Source organism: Silurus aristotelis (genome assembly GCF_946808225.1).
Source record: "Silurus aristotelis genome assembly, chromosome: 21".
Lineage (NCBI taxonomy): Eukaryota > Metazoa > Chordata > Actinopteri > Siluriformes > Siluridae > Silurus > Silurus aristotelis.
This window is the reverse complement of record NC_139594.1, coordinates 7,604,802-7,624,217: the sequence shown is the minus strand read 5'-3', so window position 1 is coordinate 7,624,217 and position 19,416 is coordinate 7,604,802. Positions and strand designations below refer to the sequence as shown.

The 19,416-nt window shown below is 36.5% G+C and overlaps 1 protein-coding gene across 3 annotated transcripts; it reads left to right on the top strand.

Moving 5' to 3' along the window:
- Positions 1-6,852: 6,852 nt before the first annotated feature.
- On the top strand, positions 6,853-13,314 carry galr2b (galanin receptor 2b; the record flags this gene model as incomplete). Of its 3 annotated transcripts, none has more annotated exons than XM_083523350.1 (4): positions 6,853-7,125; positions 9,059-9,114; positions 9,961-10,341; positions 10,702-13,314. In XM_083523350.1, the coding sequence occupies 2 exons, from the start codon at positions 9,968-9,970 to the stop codon at positions 11,462-11,464; spliced, it is 1,137 nt and encodes a 378-aa protein (XP_083379476.1). In that variant the 3' UTR covers positions 11,465-13,314. The 3 variants fall into 3 exon arrangements, with proteins under 3 accessions (XP_083379476.1, XP_083379475.1, XP_083379474.1); XM_083523349.1 differs by having other exon boundaries at positions 6,877-7,125; positions 9,945-10,341; XM_083523348.1 differs by lacking the exons at positions 6,853-7,125; positions 9,059-9,114 and having other exon boundaries at positions 9,932-10,341.
- Between the last annotated feature and the right edge of the window lie 6,102 nt (positions 13,315-19,416).

The window sequence follows — 19,416 nt, the reverse complement described above, 5'->3', positions numbered from 1 at the left end:
TTGTCAGATGTGTCAAAATAGAATATGCATAATATAAGTGACTTAAAACCAAATAACTATTTCTTGCAATGTGTAATAAGAATGTGAAATTGCAATTCATGGTATGGTGTTATAAGTATTATGCATGCAGGATCTAAAGTGATATTCAAGATAGCTGACAGGGCAGAGGCAAAACATCTAGGATTACAGAAAGTTTAGTGATTTCATGCACACCAGTGTTAAGCATAGTGATGAGCTCTGCTTCACTTTAATCTTTACAACTTTCATTGCATTCATGATTGTTGTCATGAGCTGCTTCTTAAAAAAACAAAAACTCACCTTGCATTTAAGTGTTTACTAATTTAGAAAACCTGAAAATAGACCTTTTCAGTAGGTGTTAGAGTTAGTATTCAGTAATTGTCCACAATAGTACCTAAATATGTTATTTGTGTGTAGATAAAGGGGATTTTTTTCTATTTTTAGTATTAAACTCCTACACCATTCAGCATGTCAGGATAGTGAACTATAACAACAAAACCTCTCCATATAAATGCGGCTTGTTTAAATGTGACTACCAGATTTTCAAAACAGATTGATATTCATAATATTAATCAGAAAAAAATGAATTTAAAGAAAAAAGAGAGGATGATGTTGTGCCAAATCAACTTTCTATTTAAAAGAAGCACTTTCATAGTAATTATGTAACTGTAATAATAATAATAATTAAAAAAAAACGGATTTAGTGAGTAAAACATGATCTAGTTTCCTGTAATTAAAAAAAAAATTTTTCAGTGTTTTTACTCTGTGTTCATCTGCTATGTAAATTATCACAGGATGATAAAGTAACAAGAACCTTTTAGCCGCAGAAACTTTGCCAGCTGCTACATTTACTAATGTTAACTTTGGGATGAAACTTTGATGCTTATTGCACTTAATGTCCTGTAAATTACTGGTGTTCATCAAGACTTGTATATGGTGAATTAAATCTCAGTGTCTACCTGTGACTCATGCAAGCTAGTTTACTAGCCAATAATTAGCTGACCAACTTACTACCTACAGTGAAAAAAGAAAACAATACTAGTATATATGATAAATACGACAACTCAAGTGTAATTCTGCCTATTAAGTACTTAACCCTATTTAGTGGGGCTGGGGTATCATAAGGCCATGTTGGGGTTTTCAAATAGTAAAATCTTTTGAATTTATAATTCTTTTTGTGTGTGTAAAGGTATAGAGATTACATTAATTAGCATATTTCATTGCTGAGCAAAAGGTCACTAAACCACCAGCTTTCAGAGTATCTCACAAAAGTGAGTACACCCTTCACATTTCAGCAACTATTTCAGTACATCATCTCAAAGGACAATACTATAGAAATGAAACTTGGATATATTTAAGAGAAGTCAATTTGAATAGCATTATAGATTTATTGTTAATTTACCTCTTAAAATAACTAAAAATACAGCTATTTTTGTCAAAATAGCAACAAAAGTGATTACAGCCTAAGTGAACATTTCAAAACTGTTTCCAAAGTAGTTATCTAGCACTGCCTTAATCCTCCTGGGCATGAAATTCACCAGAGCTGCACAGGTTGTTGCTGGGGTCCTCTTCCATGCCTACATAATGACATCACTGAGATGCTGGATGTTAGACCCCGGGGGTGATTTTTCACCTTCTGCTTGAGGATGCCCCACATGTGTGCCCCATAGGATTCAGGTCTGTAGACATACTTGGCTACTCCATCACTTTCACTTTCTGCTTTCCACTTTCCACTGTACTGTTTCAGGGTGTTACCGATCTTCTTATAGCCTCGGATATCTTTGTGGGGAGCAACAATTCTAGTTCTCAAATCTTCAGAGATTTATTTGCCATGAGGTGCTCTGGTACACATCCAGTGGTCAGTATGAGAGAAATTTGTTCTCAAAGCACCAAATTTTAACTGGTCTAATACAAGATACAAAAATTATACTATACATATACATATTTCCATGGTTCTGTCAAGCACAGGACATGTGACTTTGCATGGTTAAACAATGTACAGCTGTTATTACTTAGGGTGTACTCACTTTTGTTAGCCAATTACTTGGACAATAATGGCTGTATGTTGAGGACAGTAAATCTTTACTGCTATACAAGCTGCACACTGACTACTCTAAAATATATCAATTTTAAATTTCTATGGTAGAAGATAAATTAAAATGTTTGCTGAAATGTAAATGTAAATCACTTTTGTGAGAAACTGTAGGTTGTATAAGACTACACTATGTGCACTAGGTGTGTTAAAGTAAGGGTTTGCACCACTGACAAACTATTGTCAAATTGTTGCTCTGTTCTCCCCAAATATTTTGTGTGCTATGAAACAACTTCTAACTGGCACAAAATTTCTGTTTTGTGCAAACTGTTGCTAAATCATCCGGTGTTTACATGTACAGTATTTATTATATAGACAAATCTTTTATATCACAGATCTACTGCACTGGTCAGTGTTGTTGGACCACTTTTGATAGATACTGACCACTGCAGAGTGTGAACACCCCACAAGAGCTGCAGTATTGTAAATACTCTGAACCAGTCGTCTAGCCATTACAATTTAGCCCTTGTCAAACTTCCTTAAATTCTTACACTTGCCCATTTTTCCTGCTTCTAACACATCAACTGTAAGGATCTACCGGGCACACGGCGTGCACTTCCGGTTCCGTGGCAGGCACCCCCAGGTCAGCGGTCATCTTGCCGTTTCCCAAGACTTTAGCTCAGGACCTGATTATCTCACCGGCTTCCTAAAGTCCGTGGGATTATTCGTGCCACTCTGTCTGCTCTGGACTCCTGTTTCTGTACCTGACCCCTGTTCTGCTCGGTTTCTGGTACTGAACTCTGGACTGTTTTTTGGTTATTGATTCTGCCCTCCCTGTATTGCTCAGTTTGCTGGCTTTGATTTTTTGGACTGTTCTTTCAGGTTTTGTTTTTGCCTTGCCCCTTTGCTCTGCTTACTTTTTATTAAAGCCTGCTTTCTCTGTACTTCTGTGTGCATCCTGCATTTGGGTCCTTCCATCCAGTCCTCACTTACCTAGTCACCTGTGTTTTCTGACAGAATAATCAGGTCACTGCATCGTGTCCCGTGAGAGTTTCCTGACATCAACTTTGCAGACAAAATGTTGACATGCTGTCTAATATATCCCACCTACTAACAGGTGTGATGATGAAAAGTTAATTAGTGTTACTCACTTCACCTGTCATAATGTTATGCCTGGACGGTGTATGTTGTTTAATGTAGCATCTGTAGGATATCATGGGAAAACATTCTTTTGTTTTACTGTTTTGTTTAAGCTGTATTTGGTTGGAATGACAATAAAAGACGACTTGACTTGAATTTTACAGCAACATCTGTGAGAAGCTGAAATTGAAGGTTTCTCTTAAATTTGAATTTGAGGTCTAGGACAGTTGTCTGGAAAAAAAACAACAATATTTCAGTAATTCATTACTATTCATTTGTTTATCGGCAGTGTGCACATAAGTAGCACCAAACAGTTACCCCCATTCTCATTTGTAGTCATAGCAACAAGCAGTTGAACAGAGACTTAAGGTTTATATTATGTGATTATAGCTTTATTGGTGTCTAGTCAAGGTCACAACATAGAACAAGTTAGAACTACATACATATATGCATGAATTGTATTAAATACCTCATCAATGACCACAAAAATAGATAGATAGATAGATAGATAGATAGATAGATAGATAGATAGATAGATAGATAGATAGATAGATAGATAGATAGATAGATAGATAGATAGATAGATAGATAGATAGATAGATAGATAATTTGTAGCATATACAGAAACCATAGTTGGCCAACATTTTGCTAAATGTGTTGCCATGACAGCACTTTCTGGGGGGGCGGGGGGTCGAGGGGTACAGATGGTGTTCATATTTCATCTCATTTGGTTGTAAAATTGAAGATAAGAATCGAAGTGGCAAAAACAATTTAGACTAATTACCACAATTTTGGAACTAAAACCATGGAAATCTCTGAGGTTCTCTCCAGGTGAAAGCTGTTGTGCTACTGAGGAGAAAGAGGATGAGAAAATTCTGCCTCAAATAAGTCAGAAAGAGATTAAGGTGATTTTTTTTTTTTAGCTTAAATACACAAAACGATCTAGCAGAGAGGGAAGTGTGTGCTCATACTGCTTAATGATGTGTTGTGGAATCCTACTTGTAACTTTATTCAAGACTTTCATGTCTTTTTTTATTATTATTTTTTAATCATTAGCAAAAGATTTTTAATATGTGCAGGGGCACAGATTGGTTTTTTTTTGTATAATTGTGGTCACTCAACCCACTCGTTAAAACAAAATATAATTGCCTTACCTTGTATTTTTTTATTTCATGGCAGCCAATGTTTTAACAATTATCAATTATCATTATTATTGTTATTATTATTGTTATTATTATTATTATTATTATTGTTATTATTATTATTATTAGTTTTTGTTTTTTTTAGCAATTAAACTTGCATTAACAATCATGCTTAATTTGAAAGGTATTAAAGTAAAACCTTGTAATAAAAACTTTCAACTCTTATTTATCATATGAAGGAAAAAAAGAGTAAGGAATGAACATGGTGTACTGAAAACTAGCTCCTCACCAGTATCTCGCTTCTATCTTCTAAAACAAATCTTGTACAATATGGAGCCTAGTTAAGATAACAGTAAACTCTCTTTTATGCCTCAACACTGCTAGAAGGTATCCATTGTCCCTCTGGAAAGCAGTAATCTTCAGTAGAGAAACATCTTAAACATTTTGTCTCTTGATCTTCAAGCATCCTCCATGAGGACCAGAAATAACTAATGGACGCAGATACCATAAAGTTCAGCTTTGTAAAGATTTAAAATTTTTTGCTAGTGTTAAGCCTGTTGGCGTAATGATGATTTATCATCCTTTGGAGCTGAGGATTTCAGTCCTATCAGGATCGAGCAAAATATTGCACTGTACATAGTACCAGTAAAAATTTTAAATGAAATTAATGTGTTACTTCTGAGAAACATTAAATCCGCTTGTTTATATGCTGATGTCAGTTGCTCTGTATTTTTTCTGAAAACCATCATAGGTCTCCTCCTTTTTGGATGTGAACAGATTTATAAATTGTAAAATAAGCTTTTAGTGGCATTTATGAACATCCTGTAAAATTAAAAATAACTTAATATCCAATTTATGTTCCTTACTGAATGTTAATTAATGCATAAGAATAACTAATGTAATTTATGGGTCATTGGTATTCATCAGCATACAATTTGTACAGGATTAAGAGTAAAATCTGAAAGGTTTCTGCAACTCTTGCAAATCCCATGTTACTTCTGTTTTGCTTACACAAGCATTTACAAACAACTTTACCGAAAGTTTAATAAATGAGACCCAGTATTGAGGCCATTCTAAACAAAGACACGACTGCGCTGAAAGAAATATGACATACAATAATAATAATAATAATTTTCACTAATTATACATAATTGTTGTGCTAATTACTTGTAACTAATTTTAGAACGCAACAGATTTATAATTTCCAGACTTTTTATTTCCACCCTTCTCAACCTCTTGTCTTTTGGAAGTGGATGTGGAGCTGCTTGTCCTTCCAGATTGAAGCATTTGGGAGATGAAAATGATCAGACCATGTTACATAATATAGAGCTGTTCTCTGAATGCAAAATGATGCCTAAGACAAATTATAAACCTCTGCTGTGTGAATATTGTGGATTGTTGTTTAAGCTTCCTGTAACATTGCATTAGACATTCCTCTGAAAAGAAAATGTTACAGTAAGTTTTCTGCTGCATTGTTGCGGCAGAAAAATCATAAAAACATGGCAAAAGGCTCACTGATAATCTCAGTAAATTGGACAAAGTGCGCACTTTTCCTATGTTTAATTTGAAATGCAACAGCTGTTACTGCCTTATTGAACACAAAGCACAGTAATTGCTTTAAAGCAAGGCAGATTTTGTTCTTTTTTTTTTTATATTTTATTATTAATATTTGATTTTTTTAACATGCTTTTTCTCTTACCATCCCCCCTTCTTCTTTCCTTTGTATTTCCCCAATTCTTCCTCCTCTTTGCTCCTTTTCCAAAATTTTTGGTATTAAGCATTTGCGTGTGAATTTAAACACACTTTTCTTGCATTTAAATTGAAATGCAACAGCTGTTAGTGGCAATATAAAAGTGCAATGAAGTGGAGAACTCAGAGGACATTAGTACAACTGCCTTGTATACAGCAAAAGACACTTAGACTTTCAGTGGCTATTTCTCATATGTATTCAAGAACACTGAAGCTGTGATCTACCTAATGAATGAGCATACTGGACTGGCCACGATAGCAGATGAGAAAGTACCACGGTCAGGGTCAGAGCCTACACTTTAAACATCATTAACGCCAATAATGATACAGCCTGGTGAAGCAATGCATGTAAATCCATACTGTACACACTTCAATTATAGGATAGAGACAGAATATAAGATGCGGTAATTTGTTAAAAAATGTTTCAGAATGTGTTTGAAACACACCCTACATCACAGTTGGCATTTAACAAAATAAATGAAGGTGCAATATATATACAGATATCCTACAGGCAGCAATTCATGCAAAAGGGGGCTTCAGTGCTTATGGTAGATCTCTGGGTTTGTCAAGTGGCTGGATCAAAGGCAATTGTAGAGGTCTGCTAGAAAGTCTTTTCTTCAGGTGTTATATTTCAATTTTCTGTCATTTACCCTTGTCGGTGTGTGTGTGTGTGTGTGTGTGTGTGTGTGTGTGTGTGTGTGTGTGTGTGTGTGTGTGTGTGTGTGTGTGTGTGTAAGTGCGTGCGTGGGTGGGTGGAAGCACTGCACTTTTATTCTGTTACTGCCTTCCGTCTGCAGTGATGTGTGAATGTCGAGCAGAATGTGGAGGAGGAGCTTCTATATGAAAGCAAGAGAGGGAGAGAGGGAGAGAGAATGAGGCAGAGATGGACAGAGAAACACACTGTTGCAGAATAGTAATAAGGAGAGAAAGAGATGCTGTTCAAGTTTGAACTAGATCTAAACCTGCAGCCTTTGATGAACGGAATAAAGGATATCGACATGGCACTGAAGCTCAATAACTAGTTATGGTGCATCCATTATCTGAGTAAGTAAATGATCCTGAGTGAAAATTTCCTCAGTATTGTTCTATGATGTTTTCTGGTTCATATGCTGTTGCAATGCTCAGTAAGATTCTTCAAGTTGTCATCCCAGTAGATCACGGCTTTGTCGACTTGTCAGTGAATTTCTATTGTAATGCATGCATGCGTGCATAGTGTTGGATTAAATTCGATTATTTGATTTACAATATTGCGTTTTGTTTCTGTTATGGAAAGATTTTATTTAGTCCAGAGCACTAAACAAAATTGATTATTTACTTCCCTTGTTTATACAGAAACCCTAAATTTTTTGTGCTGGTAAATATATAATATATATATAAAATGAATAGTGCTCTGCTGTCAGCAATATTTGTAGTTGTTCAAAAGATCAGTTATCCCTTTTCCCTAGACAAACCAGATCATGCTGTGCTTTGTTGTAGCCAGCACTAAGCTGTGAAGAAAAATTACAATACTTGCAATAAGTGTTAACTCACTGGTGTTAACTAGTGGCTGTTGAACAGATACTGTCAGACAGCAAGAGAGAAAGTAGTACAAAAAGGGTCCAAGTGAGGAGGCTGAACAGAAGATACACAAAAAGGATGTTGGGATAAAAACAGATTAATACACTCGCTGTTAATATTATCGTTGTCTCAAGAGGCACCTTCATCTCTTAGCGCTGTCGAAGCACTTAATCACATGCCATGTGTGATTAATGCCACGTGTGAAAACTGGAATGCTAAATATAAATTGAAAATAAAATGTAAATAAAAACTTAATATAGCCAGTGAAACCTTCCTTTTACATTTTAGAGTACATTTGTTTAATGGCACTGTTGTGGAATTAATTCAGAAATCATCTAAAACTGACATCTTGTGTTACATATATCTACTGTATATGCATTTTTATGACTAACCTTCAAGATGTTGTGTAGGTGGAAATACAGACTGGTTATTGCCTTATTACCTTATTATGCACAAAAAAACACAGTAATTGCTTGGCTTTTAAGGGCAGGTTTTGTTGTTCTTTTTATTTAATTTTATTATTAATATTACCTTTTTAATCCCCCTTCTTTTTTTTTTCTTTTCTTTGTATTTCCCTGATTCTCCGTCCTCTACGCTCTTTCCCACCCCCCACATATCTAATCCACGCCTCAAATCCAAAGATTTCTAAGCATTTGCATTCGCATGCTTAAAACAGCTGACTTGACAAGATGTGCTTTCATTTTCTCGTCTCACACACGAAAGGATTTCACTGATATACATCCTCAACAACATAAAGTGCTTATGAGTACATGTAAAATATAATTAAGAATAAAAGCAGTGCTACGTTCTTGCTCCTGCACATGTTTATCGACTATGTTGTTTTCTTGCACCAGCATTTATGCATATTAATATGCAGTCACTCTGTAGTGAATCAAGTGCAAGCCCAAGCTTAGATGCTTTCAATGTTTCTTAGCCATGTGAATTATGTATCAGGTTTGGTATCCCTTCACCTCACCTTTTTTTCATAAATACTGTATAATTGCAGTGAACGCTGTATCACACTGAGGTGATTTCTTACGCTTCTATACATTTTGTGCATGGAATATTCTTCTTTTATTATGTTTTTTTCCTCACATTTCTTTAAAAGTCTCACCACAACACTGGTCTTTGGTATTTTAGATTAGGTCGGTGACTATTGTATACTGACTGGAAATGATTGGTCCTATCTCCCTGTGCTTCAAGCCTCTATTCAGCACCAATGAATGCTAAGCTGCAGCACCACCACTCTCCATGTGTATCAAGAATTAATTATTTTTATGCTTTTGAAGTTTTGCTGTTACATGATACCACATATAGGTGAAAAACTGCCAGACAATATGGAAAAGCAGTTTCTGTGTTCTACTTGATACATAACCGAAAATGCAGGATGAAGAGATTTTTGTCTTTTTTTTTTCCACAGCTTAATCGATTTCTGAAGGGTGAAGAAAATGTTCAACAGTTGAACAGCACTTACTGGTATGATTGCTTTTTCATTCAGTTTGTTCTTGTCATTGACATTTTGCACACTTATGACTCGCATTACCACTTTTGTACATTATCTACATATTGTACCAGTTTTTATGAGCACATGTCCATCTAACTCATATTTATTCAGTCATCTTAAAACCCTAATCTTGTGAAATCTGATGCATTGCAGTGGTACTCCGTTTCTTGTTTTAAACAGAAAATCCAGTACACCATCTCTATGTTAGACCTTCCATTTGTATTAGTAACTGTTCATGTATGGAAACTGCAAAGCAGCTACGACATTGCAATCATGTGCTTGTGTCTCATTCTAGTACTCATTCCTTTTTTCATTCTGACTCACCATTTTCCGCATCTTCCTATCCCTCTAGACCAAAAGATCTCTGCAAGCATCTCTGCAAGATTTTCTGCAATCATCTACTACTTTAACAGCTAAAAGAATCTGCACTACCGATTCAGTAGCCCTGCAATCCCTTAATATAGATTTACTTTACAAATATAATACTCATATATTACATTATAGTATCACATTACCTATTTACTTACATTACATATTGACACTGCTTTGAAGCCTATAGTTATTGAGTCTAGTTTGTCATATCTCATGTAGAATATCATAGATAGTATAGTTCCTTTGCTGACTTTACATATGATCATATCCATGTGTGCTTGTTATAAAAAGAAGCCATGAAACGTACATTTGAGCTGAATTTGACAAGTTGCTCAACATTAATTTGCTGAATAATGAAAAAAAAAACTATCAGCATAATGTGTTTTTGAATGCAGACTTCTGATTGTCTAATGATGAATGACCTTTACAGTTTCTTCATATCCAAGGCACACAATGTCCGACCATGAGGATCTGAGCAAAGCTATGGGCCATTGGAACGCCTCAGACAACTACCAGCTGAATGCAGCTAGCGTTATTGTGTCCGTAGTGTTTTCACTCATCTTCCTGCTGGGCACTGTGGGGAACAGCCTGGTGCTTGCTGTTCTTCTACGCAGCGGACAGCTCAGCTACAACACCACCAACCTGTTCATCCTCAACCTCAGCGTGGCTGACTTCTTCTTCATCATTTTCTGCGTGCCTTTCCAGGCAACCATCTACTCACTGGAGGGCTGGGTATTTGGCTCCTTCATGTGCAAAGTGGTGCACTTCTTCATCAACCTCACCATGTACGCTAGTAGCTTCACCCTTGCTGCTGTCTCTGTTGATAGGTCTGTATGCATGTTCACCTCTCCCTGCTTCTAGAATGTAGCTTTGGAGAAAGGGCAATTACTTTTGACAGTTCTCTATATAGTGAAGAAAACAGTGCTAGTTCCAGTTGAGGCTGAAAATCCCCAGTGGCAATTACTTCCTCAGTAAATAAAGATTATATCACACATACTGCATCATCACTGTTGCCACTAACTTTAGCATTGGTGGAACTAAAATTTGCAAAATAGAGTCACAGAGGAATGCAAAAAAAAACCTTTGTATTTTTGTGCCATATAAAAGAGTAAATGAGTCTTAAACTATGTCAAAGGAATTAAAGTAGATTAATTAATGAAACTCTATTGTGTAATCTTGTTTTGCAGATATTTGGCCATTCGTTACCCACTGCGCTCAAGAGAATTACGAACACCCTGTAATGCGGTTGTTGCCATGGTGATCATTTGGGGTCTGTCTCTTGTCTTTGCCGGCCCATACTTGAGCTATTATGACCTGATTGATTTTGAAAACAGCAACGTTTGTGTTCCTGGTTGGGAGGAATACAACCGCAAAGTGCTGGATACCTGCACGTTTGTGTTTGGCTATGTCATCCCCGTGCTCATCGTCAGCCTGTCTTATACACGCACTATTAAGTATCTCTGGACAGCTGTGGACCCACTGGATGGCATGTCCGAATCTAAGCGAGCCAAACGAAAAGTCACCAAGATGATCATAATCGTCACAGTGCTGTTTTGCATTTGTTGGCTTCCCTACCACGTGGTCATCCTGTGCTACTTGTATGGTGATTTCCCCTTCAACCAGACCACTTACGCATTTAGGCTGCTCTCACACTGCATGGCCTATGCCAATTCCTGCCTTAATCCCATTGTCTATGCACTGGTTTCCAAGCACTTCCGCAAGGGCTTTAAGAAGGTGTTCAGCTGCATTCTTAGCAAAAAGGCCCGCAACAAGGTGCACGTGGTGCAACTGGCTAACACTGTGCCTGGCTTTGAAGCTGCCTCCACCGAAGTATCACATATGAACGAAGAGAACGGCAGACCGAATGAGCGCGAGATGGCTGACCGCCCCCTTACAGAGTCACAGGATACCACCATGAACAAAACATTACCTTGTCAGAAGCAACCATAAGAAATACAATGGATGGTCGCAGTTGTCAAAAAGGCAGTACTTTTCATGCTGCATAGTGTGATGCAAGGCACTACAGCTAAAGTACTGTTAACACTGATTTTATTCCGAAAAAAGATATGGCATAATATAAATACATCCTATCATTAACTGCCATCCCTTTGTGGCTTCAGCTTTATTTTGTGGCACCAGCTGTTGTGGGGTTTATTTCCGCAGAATCTATTAATTAATCTTATTTAAGCTTACAACGAGGGAACGCTTAGAGTATGGCATCGAATGTTCACGATTCAAACTCCAACTATCAAACCTCAGACACACCTGGGTGCTCACAGCCTGAAGCCTATGTTCCTACCTTTCACTCTGAATATGTACCAGACCTGTAACAAATATTCTCACTCTCACACTCGCATCTATTTCTCTATCAGTGGCACACACTCTTTCTATATGTCTCACTTCTTCTGCCATTCTACTAATAACACCTTCTTTTCAAGTATTAGTGTTACTCTCTCATTCCATCTGACTTTCTACCTGTATTAATATATTTGTCATACATTTTTCTACCTAACTTTCAGCCTGGGTTTATTAAACCTACATCAAATTTTGACAAGTGAAGTATTACCCATCTGAATTAAATTAAATTCCATTTTATTTGTACAGCAAAGGAAAACACTTCCTGAAATGACATGAGGAAGAAACCTTAAAAGGAAACAGACTCAAAAGAGAACCTTTACCTGAATTGGGCATTATATATAATTCCCTTCTATAACTGTGAACAATATGGCCAAGTGCAATTGTGTAGCAAGGAAAACCATTATATATTTGTCATGAAGTCAATGTTTTGTTGCACTTATCTGTTTGCTGATGGAGCGTACAAAACTGTTAAGCCAATTGCAGCTCTAAAACTATCATAGTCCCAGTCATTGTTGCAAAACTGTTCATTTAATTTGCTTTACATGGTACTATCCACATTATCTCATGTATCTTTAGTCTATCCATGTGAAGTCATTCTCATCAGCAGCAAGTGGTTTCCAATTGATGAGAAATCCAAAAAGTCTACGGCATGCCTTTATGGTTGCAGAACAAAGTTGACCATGATATAATCTTTCGCACTAGCACTAACATCTGGTGCAATACAAGCCTTACTGAATTGTGAAACTGATGGAACTGAACATATTCCATGTATTTTAACATTGACTACTACAGACAATTGCTATGTAAACTGCTTCATAAGCCCCCCCCCACACACAGACAATATATTTTTCAATAAAATAAATTATTTATTTTGGTGGACGTTTTTTTCTGGTAAGTATTAAATGTATAGTAAGTGTGCTATTTAAACATTTTAAATTTAAATATTTATTTTTATGCCTTTTTGAACTTGTTGCAATGTATAATGCTTCTGTAATGATGAAATGATTCTGTGATAAATTTGCTGCTGGAAACTATGTAAAGCACTCTAATGTCCTTTTGAATTCTGTATTCACATAAAATAATACAGATTTCTTTCTTACTAATTGCATTTTGACACTGGTGATTTTTTTGTCTTACTTCTAACTTAGCTCTGCATTGCTTGTGATGTTCTTCTATAGACAACTTTAATAGCTGACAAGTGCAATTTCCATTCCAGATTTCACTTCTCCAGAGTTTCCCAACACATTTGATAGACATTAACCAATAAGTTCATACCATTTTGCACTTTAATACTGGTTGTTTACAACCTACTAAGGTTATTGTTATGATTGCCTTACCTCTATGTCTTGCTTTTTATGGCATTAAACTGTAACATGTACAGAATTGACATTTAAGATATTCTTGTTGGTTGATTTCAATAAAATGATGATTATATTAACAAATGGTTCAAGTAGTCTCTTTGTGACTTTTGATACACGAGAGTCACATGAAAGTCAGAAATAAAATAAAATAAAAGATTACATAAGACACGCAATATCATTCTAATGGTATTCCAGTGGAACAGCCCACTTAATGAGCATTATTAATTGGTTGTGTACACTTTAATAATACTCAGTCTTTACATACTATGAATAGTACTAATAATAATAAGTATAGTAAGTTTTTTTTTTTTTTGTTCTCTGTGTTGCATAAATTAAAGTCTGTTCAACTGATTATTTTTTTTATTATACATAGCCTTGAAGGAAAATCTGCACTTTTCTGAAATGTTTGCCCTAACTGACAATGTTCAGTTATATGTGCATTATGTTCAAGAGTGTGGTCCTGTGCAGTCAATCTGTTTCAATTATGTTTCCATCTTATTATATCTATTCTAAAATCAAACCAAAAAGCACTTTCCTGTGTCCCTTCTCCAATTGGACATCATTGCACGCTTTGTTTAAGAATAAGAATGAGGCACCGGAAGGCAAGCTTGCAACAGTGCTTTCTTCATTACTAATATCACTTAGAAAAATCTAATAAAAGCCAGCTGAGCCTAACCAGTCGAGCAGTTCATCAATTCATCAAAATTACAAACCATGCTGACTTGTAATGCTCATACAGAACTGTATTTATCCACTGTTTTTTTCCAAACACTTGTTCTTTTGGTTTAGAGACAGTGCCATTGACTAAAAGACAGAAGGCTGGAGGTAGCAGAGTTGAAGATGTTGAGGATTTTCTTTGGGAGTGACGAGGATGGACAGGATTAGAAATTAGTTAATTGGAGTGACAGTGCGTGTAGGATGTTTTAGAGACAAGGTGAGAAAGGCGAGATTAAGATAGTTTGGACATGTGTAGAAGAGGGAAATGGGTTATATCGGTAGGAGAATGCTGAGGATGGAGCTGCCAGAAAGGAGGAAAAGAGGATGACCAAGTAAAAGGTTTATGGATGTGGTGAGGAAAGACATGCAGGTAGTTGGCTTAAAAGAGGCAGATGTGGACGACAGGGGGTTGTATGGAGACGGATGATCCACAGCGATCCCAATGGGAGAAGCCAAAAGAAGAAGACTTGTTCTTTAGTGTCTGGGCAAATAATTTAGGCCAGCTGCATATAGGTATTAAACCTAACCTCTCTGATTTTGTATGGTGATCGATGCTCTTCACAAAGGACAAGAATGGGTTACACATTTTAGATTCACCTAAAGTACCAGCTCCTCCTTCTCATGAATTACCATTGGCTACACCATAGGGACCACGCCTCTCTATGATTTTTTCGAGATATGTTGTTGTCTACCTCCAGTGCCCCACTTCAATCTGTTTCCCCTAACTTAATCTCTTTTCCAACTCAAAGGCCTTTGCCCATCAATAATTTGGAGCTTGATGTTAGTAATAATACAATCACTTGATTTCCACTTTCAAATTCTCCTTCATTAAATGACCCCATGTGTTTGCTTTAGGGGTTAAGAATGTACTGAATGTCATTACTTTTTTCATCTTTTTTTCTTTTTAAGTGTTCTTTTCCATGTAATAAAATCTATTTATAGTAATAGAAAAAAACTTAGATTGGTTAGTGCAACATTTAAAGAAATATTTATTTTGCTTAGGCAAAAACATGCCTGAGGGTTTTATCCTGAGGAGAATTCCCCTAAAGAATGAAGGAGTGGGTTTCATTCCAATCTCCAGAGCTCTCTAATGCAGAGTGAGCCTCAACTCCTCAGCAAACACTGCACATTCTACACAGTGCTATGCTATTACAGGACCCCATCAATTAACATTCCTTTTAATGACGTCAGACATGCCAGGCAATTTGTTCCAACAACAAGTAGATAGGTTAAGTGAAGACATGAATACTAGGGGACTTTTGAATACTCACAGGCAAAGCCTGTGGCATTTCAGTGTTCTTTCAGGTTTTACTGAAGCACTTTACTTTAACTTTAAATGCAAAATGAACAAGAGTATTAATAAACAGCACCCAATGTCACATTCTCTTAATATGGCTACATCAGCACTCTGTACTTTGTAGGTGACCTACCTACCTACCTGTTTGTGCATCCAGTCACAGGCTTCAAACATACAAATTCTATTAGCTGATATTAACTTTTCTTTTACCTTAACAGAACATTTGCTTGTGGTGTTTACACAAGAACAACTTCTGATATTTTTATTTTAATATTTCATCTACTTAACATTACATTGCATGACAAATTTGCCCTTTCCTGTTGCTGTTCAGCATTGAGACTGATTCAGTCTCAGCTACACCTGTCATGATAACTGCATTACCAACATGAAGTTCTTCCCTTTTCTATATCTTTTTAAACTATAACCTGTTGTCTAACCAATAGTCCAGCTCCAATAGTCCAGGTCTTCTGAAAAGTGTGATTTGACAAGAAACAATTAAATATAAACTACTCTCTTAGAAATAGCTGGTGTCTTGTGAGCAGTACTATGGGGTTTCATGAGGTAACCGTATTAAAAAACTGACACAGTGTCAAAACATCATACTCTTCACACTGTTTTGTTCTGTGCAAATGCTGTTACTATGAATCTAAAATTATATACAGTTATATAAAGATAATACAGGATATACTAAATAAAGCAGAACTGCAGCTGCAATACCACCCTGTGTTTTAGCTAGTCAAGCTGTGTGATGATTTTTAGCTAGTCAAGCTAGTGTTTTAGCTCTCAGTGATGGCGGCATGTTCGAAACTTATAAACATTTTGAGAGACAGATTAATTTTCTTTTGTCTTTTCAGGATGTATAGATGCTGTTGCAACCTTCATAACAAGAGTTGAAGTGTTCTGGTGCCAAGGCAGATCCCAAAAAGATGTGGACACCCTTAACTCAGCACTTTTTATTCTGTACACAAACCTATTTTGTACGACATAATCTAAAAACTTTCCAAACTTGCAAAAGACCAACAATTTATTTCAAAAACAATACTTACTTACTCACAATTTATTAGCCAGTTAATTTTGACTTCTCCAAAATGAAACTAATTTGGGACACATACATTTATAGCATCTCAATTGGCTTTTGAAATGTTTTTTAATGGTTTCGATTCATTAATCATTTATCAAATGAATCCTTTTTTAAACAGCTGTAAGAAATACTTCTTATGATTAATTATTGGTGTCCTTCAATCCATTTGCTGGATTGGAGAGGCATGGAGAGAGAGAGCCTGACAAGTGTCCACCTTCTCCTATAGCCAGTGGCATTAAACCTGTTTTGCCATTTCCTACAGCAGTCTCCTGACAAACAGCACTATGAGGTCCATCACCCATTTAATACTGTGCCCTGATGCCAGTTGACAGGTGTTTCTAAGCTGCACAGTTTTGGCCATTCTCGTGTTCATCTTGAGAACCTACAAAGTAGTATTGCATCTTTCATATCTTTGAAGAGGCTTTAGTTTTATTAGATTTCTAAAAGAAAAATACAGCGTTACAATTCTTTTTAAAAACAGCCGAGCTCCTGGAGGCACAGCTAAAGAGTCGTAAGCATGCACAGCGTTTTGTATAGCAATCATCTGCAAGCTGTGACATCATTACAAATAAAACAGAAACAAAATCTTTATATTTTTATATTACTCTATGAGTAACAGTCAGATCCAATTATACATATTTGATCCAGAATCAGATGCTGAGTCTGAAATTTAACATCAAGAAGAATGTCTCTATGTTACGTATGTAACCCTAGATCCCTGAAAGAATGAGACACTGCGTCGAAACGCTTTGGGAACACGACCGAGTGCACAGACAAAACTCGAAATGAATCGAGTAGCCTCGCTCTACAGTGGGCAGGACCCACTGAGACGCATCTGGCAGAGCTTTTCCAACCTACTCACCAGAGATGCATACTCATAATTTGCACCACTCCTCAGAGGCTGTAATCCAGATGTACCGCTCGTATTCTCTGGTCTGGAAGCGGCGGACAAACTTTCCTGGGCTGAGACAAGCTAGCTAGCTTCGGGGTTAGCCAACCTCTCCTCACGATGTCTAGCTTTTCTGGAAAATGGATTTTTGAGTATGTCCGATACCAAATCAATTTCTCTTCCACCGTAGGCATAACAAAGTTAGGCCCTGGGCAGATTAGAAGGCCCTGGGCAGATTAGATTGCCATGGCAGCACATAGAGGCTAAAATCTGATTGGACAAAAATCTAACATCCATATACATGTACTGGAAGCAGTGCAGCCAAGAGAAACACTAAGAAATGAAGAGAATAGACTGTTGGGAATAAATTTAGGTTGTAAATGTAGGTCAGTGCTTTTGATAGTGTTTAGACCAGCAGAGAATGCTTTGCTGGCCCTGACTTAAAGTTTACTCAATATCAGTGAGCAGAAGCATTACTAACCCTAACCCTAAACCTTTGCAGTATCCCCTTTCCAGTTCTAGGTATATTTGTCATTGGTAGCTGTGTGGCCAAATGCAGGGCTTCTCCCTGACAGTATCGAAAGCAGTCAGACCGCACACTTGGTGTCTGGCCAGCTCCATGATGCAACTACATGCTTAAAGAGATCAATTAAGAGTTTTAGGATTTTCTTCTGTTTCTATCCTTGACAGTATGATGGTGTATTAGCTAAATGTGGCTTTATCACTGTGTGTTCAGGTGTGTTCACGTTCGCTATATTCTACCCTGATACATAATATTTATTATTTTATGTATTGTAGCTGTGCAAACTAATGCATTAAATTACCTGATTGATCTCTGAATTGATCTTTAGGTCTATATGCAAATGCTTGATTGCTTGCTTTGTGCAAATTGATTCCTTTGAGTGGACTCATGTTGTGAGGTGTGATTTGACCATAGCTAATGTCAGTGTAAAGGCACAGATAAGAGAATCTGCCCAAAAGTGCAATAGTGTTTTATGTATTATAGAGTGCAAGGTAATGTATAATATGTGCATACATAAATGCACTGTAATGCACGTATTGTATCAGGTACAACTGCATTAAAGCAAACGTAACAAAATATCTGTTCAAAAATGTTTATCCGTTGAAAGCAGCACCAAAGCCTGCACCAGGAATATTTTAAATATACTTTCCCCCAAATAGCAAATTATAATGCAAGGCAGACTTGAGTTTGTGCATTACATATTATATCAGAATCAGAAGATAATGTGTAGTTCAAGCACTCTATCATTATATTAGTAACATGCTCTCCACAGATAAACTACCACAAAAATTCAAAAGGTTTCACTTGTGTCTTCAGGTAGAAGTGCATCCATTATCATACATAAACAAGCAGGTATAATGTGTTTGGGAAGGGGGGTAGGGCATTAGGGTAATTTGGAGTTGCTGACTAATTTTGAGCTTGGTTGAAAATTTGAAAGGCTTGTGTGAACAATTAAATGGCTGCTGTTATTTTCAGTTATTCAGAATGCATGATTTCTGTTGTTCATTTGTGTTACAGTTATTAGAGCTTCATGTTTTTTCTAAACCTTTAACATTTTGCAAAACACTGCCCTTGAAATGTGATCAGATGGCAAAAAGGAGCAAAGGTCAACATTTAGTGGACTCTGCAAAATTAGATTTTTAAATGCATGCATTATTTATGCCTCAGTGACTTTTTAAGATCATGAATCTTCTTACATACTGCATTTATGCACAGACTCTAATGAAATGCAGCAGAACATTCTCATGTGCATTTCTCAAGGGTCTCTTTGAGACAAATCCTTGTCCACAGCATGTTGACAAGTGTTTATTATCTTTTAAAGCAGTCCATTATCATCATCATTCTTCATCATCAGCAATGGATCATTTATGAAAGCCCACTTCTCTGTAATACAGTAAGCTTCCATTGCTATAATGGCAAACTAGCACTCGTTTCATCTTGAACCTGGAAACTGTATACAGCTTTTTATTTTTTATTTTATTTGTGAATAAGCTCTTGATTATATATTTATGTATCGTGCTCATATAGCCAACAGTATATCAAATAGAGTAGAATTCCTTAGTCAGTGACCATGTTACGTGAAACTAAAGCAATCACACACCTTAAGTTTTTTTATTCTTATTTCTTTTTATAGTCAAGCACACTTCTTAAAATAGCCCTCAATAACTCTCAAACTC